The 2,943-nt window shown below is 59.2% G+C and overlaps 2 protein-coding genes across 2 annotated transcripts; one reads left to right on the top strand and one right to left on the bottom strand.

The window, feature by feature from the left end:
- Positions 1–13: 13 nt before the first annotated feature.
- VDBG_00552 (DNA excision repair protein ERCC-8) lies at positions 14–916 on the bottom strand (the record flags this gene model as incomplete). The annotated part of the gene is made up of 2 exons (XM_003008824.1): positions 14–635; positions 702–916. 2 exons carry the CDS (start codon positions 914–916, stop codon positions 14–16), a joined length of 837 nt encoding a protein of 278 aa, XP_003008870.1.
- Positions 917–1,511: 595 nt separating this feature from the next.
- On the top strand, positions 1,512–2,295 carry VDBG_00551 (membrane protein; the record flags this gene model as incomplete). The annotated part of the gene is made up of 2 exons (XM_003008823.1): positions 1,512–1,656; positions 1,715–2,295. 2 exons carry the CDS (start codon positions 1,512–1,514, stop codon positions 2,293–2,295), a joined length of 726 nt encoding a protein of 241 aa, XP_003008869.1.
- Between the last annotated feature and the right edge of the window lie 648 nt (positions 2,296–2,943).

Below are 2,943 nucleotides of genomic sequence, written 5' to 3'. Positions count from 1 at the left end.
GCCATTGACGGAATCATCGTGGGCTCGCGCAGCGGCCGGGAATGGGGTCCATCGTCCACGACATGCCTGAAGCCATGGCGTGGTCGAACCGGTGGACAATGCCAAGGCTGTCCTCGTGGTCCAGCATGCCAATAACACCGCTGGCCCGTCTGACGTCCCAGACGCGGACCCGGCCATCAGCATGGCCACTGGCGAGCACGTGCTCGTGCCTGGGGCTCCAGGCTACAGACAGGACAGCCCCTCCGTGAGCAGCGAGGGCTTGAACAGCGGAGCCCGATTTGAGGTCAACAAGACGAACGGCGGAGTGCTGGGTGGCGCAAGCAACAAGCAAGTGGCCTGGGAGGGGACTCGTAGCGTGGCTATGTATGATCGTCTCGAGATCAAAGCTGGCCGACGTGCGCATCAGCTTGGTTGACCAAAGCTTCAGGGTTCGATCAAAGGAGCTGGATAGGAACGCGTCGGAGTCGAAGGGGTAGAAGCCGAGATGGGTGATGCCGTGCTTGTGACCGTCGGTGCTGCCACGGACAGATCGCGGCACGCCGGCAACGGGCCGAAATGTGTGGCGGTCATGGGGGCTGCCGCAGTTGTCGAGATCCCAGAGTCTTAGGGCACCGTCGGCACCTCCTGAAAGCAAGCTATGTGTTCGTCAGCGCCAAGAGCACCAAGTGCATGCTGTTGCGTGCGCCTCTGTGACGGCTTACTGACGGCCGTCGAACTTTTCCAGTGCTAGCGCATTGACACCGGCGCGATGCGCCCATATGCTGGCAGCCCCTGGAATGCCCCGATCGTCTGTCTCGCCATCGAAGCGATGTTGTGGCGCGTGAGCGAAGCTGCGCAGAAGCTCTGTCGTGGTGGTCCGAGCCAGGGCCCGAGGGGTCAGGTCACCGGTTGAACGGGCATACAGGCGGTCCTGCATTCATCAAATCGATTGCGCCTGAGACGAGGCCTCAGTGTGTTGACGAGCGTGTTCGTCTCTTGATCCGGTTTTGCAATGCTGAAAAAGCTGTCGCCAGCTTCCTACCTGCGTTGAACGTTCGTGAGATGGATGAGTTGTGCAGACGTTGGCGAACGGAGCAGCCAAGCGCGAGTGTGTTCCCCCAGCCAATTACAATAACATGATCGCTGGACTCGGCGTCAGGTGGGTCTCGAGGCGGCTTGATGGGATGGAGTGGAAGGCGACTGGCGGACGCGCCTGGCCTGAGCTCAGGGCGACACCTGCCCGCCGCGCTTTTGCTCTCTCTCTGAACCACATGGGTAGGTACGCTTGGTACGGGACCTGAAGTGGATATCTAGCACCTTGTTCTTGCCCTCTCAACATTTCAACTTTGCATTTCGAACCAGGCACCATCCTCATCCGCCTGGTATCAACGACAATAGAGGTTGGAAACAGACGGTCACTGTCACACGATTTACCCCACCGCTTGCTTGCCTCATGCCTGCCTCATTTATTCTCAGCTCGAATCCCTGCTACGGACCATCGCGATTTGGCGTTGTACTGAACGGCTTCCATCATGTCTGAGTCCCGCCGTCAATCCAGTCCTGTCGCAGGAGCCTCGGACCTGATCGAGGCCGACGTGGACGACGCGGCGACTTCGGATCCCACGCCTCGAGATTACAGGGCTTGGCGGCAGGCAAACGTGTATGACGCCGTGGCAGGTTTGTCACCACTTACTCAATCCGTGCTGCGCCCTGAGTAGCTTACGCATTCGCACAGGTCGACTTACCACCACAACGAAATCCTCCCGGACGGCGATTGAGGATCACCCTCGTCCTGGGGTTGACCGAGCACCACGCTTGAGAAAGGCTACCGTGCATTCTTCCATTCTTGCTCCGGAAGAAGCTCTCTTTCGGCGCGGCTTGGCTCCGGAGCGTTATGCGGAGCACGACGTATACATGGCGCACGAGCGTCGTCTACCAGACGGCACGGCGAGCGCCCTCCCTGACAGTGATCTGGTCAAGGCTGTTCACACATACTCTGCCCACTACTACTCCGCCCACAGTCGCACTATAGCCTCTGCACAGCCTGTCGGCAACCGTCCTATTGATGAGACAAGCATGGACGAGACAGCGCTGCTTGCTTTTGGCATTCTGCTAGAGGAGGCCGGGCGTGCGCTGATCGGAAAGCAAGGCGACTTGATACTGACTGAGGGCCTGGAACTCCAAGCTGAGCCCCGCGCAGAGCGCCCCGGTCCAGTCCAGCTTGACCACTCGCTGCAGAGCACCGTGAGCTTCCAGACCATGGGATCTTCCAGACAACGGAAAAGACGCAAAATGACCGATTTCAACGACGATTGACAATTTCCGTGATCGCAGGACCTTTCTCCATCTTGGTTTGCGACTGGTCAGATCTCACTTCGGATCCGTCCAAGTTGGCGTCGCAGCGGGTCGAGATCCTACCACATCACGCAGCCCGCACGTTTGCTCTGGCCAACAGGTGCATAACTTTCACCCAGGCCAGCAGGTACAGGAGTCCTTGGGCTGGGATACAAATTGAAGTGCCGCGCTTCCTTGACGGGCATCGGCATATCGAACCGCTCTCGTCTTTCTCCTGGCCAGTTGCCGGCATCGTCTGATGCGGTTGCAATGTTGAATATCGGACACGGACGCAGCCCCGATCACCAGCCGAGAGAGCGAGCCAACTTCGCCAGGGTTGCATCGCGCAGACCAGACCCTTGATCCATACCACCCCCGTTAAATCAGACAACCCTCCATTCGTAGATCGGTCACCTACGTGTGAGCAAACGGACACCGACGTGAGAAGCCGTCTGCATGTTCCGGCGAGAGGCCAAAGGCAAGAACTCCCATCGGTCGCCTAGCGCTCCCAGCACCCTTGAGTCGCACCAGTGTCGCCCTGACGGGCGTCTGAGACCGCCGTAAATACCAACTTCAACGTTGGGCACCGAGATCAACACCGACCCGTGATGTGACGGCGCTCGCGATCGC

The sequence above is a fragment of the Verticillium alfalfae genome, genomic scaffold (assembly GCF_000150825.1).
Source record: "Verticillium alfalfae VaMs.102 supercont1.1 genomic scaffold, whole genome shotgun sequence".
Lineage (NCBI taxonomy): Eukaryota > Fungi > Ascomycota > Sordariomycetes > Glomerellales > Plectosphaerellaceae > Verticillium > Verticillium alfalfae.
This window is presented reverse-complemented; position numbering and strand designations above follow the sequence as displayed.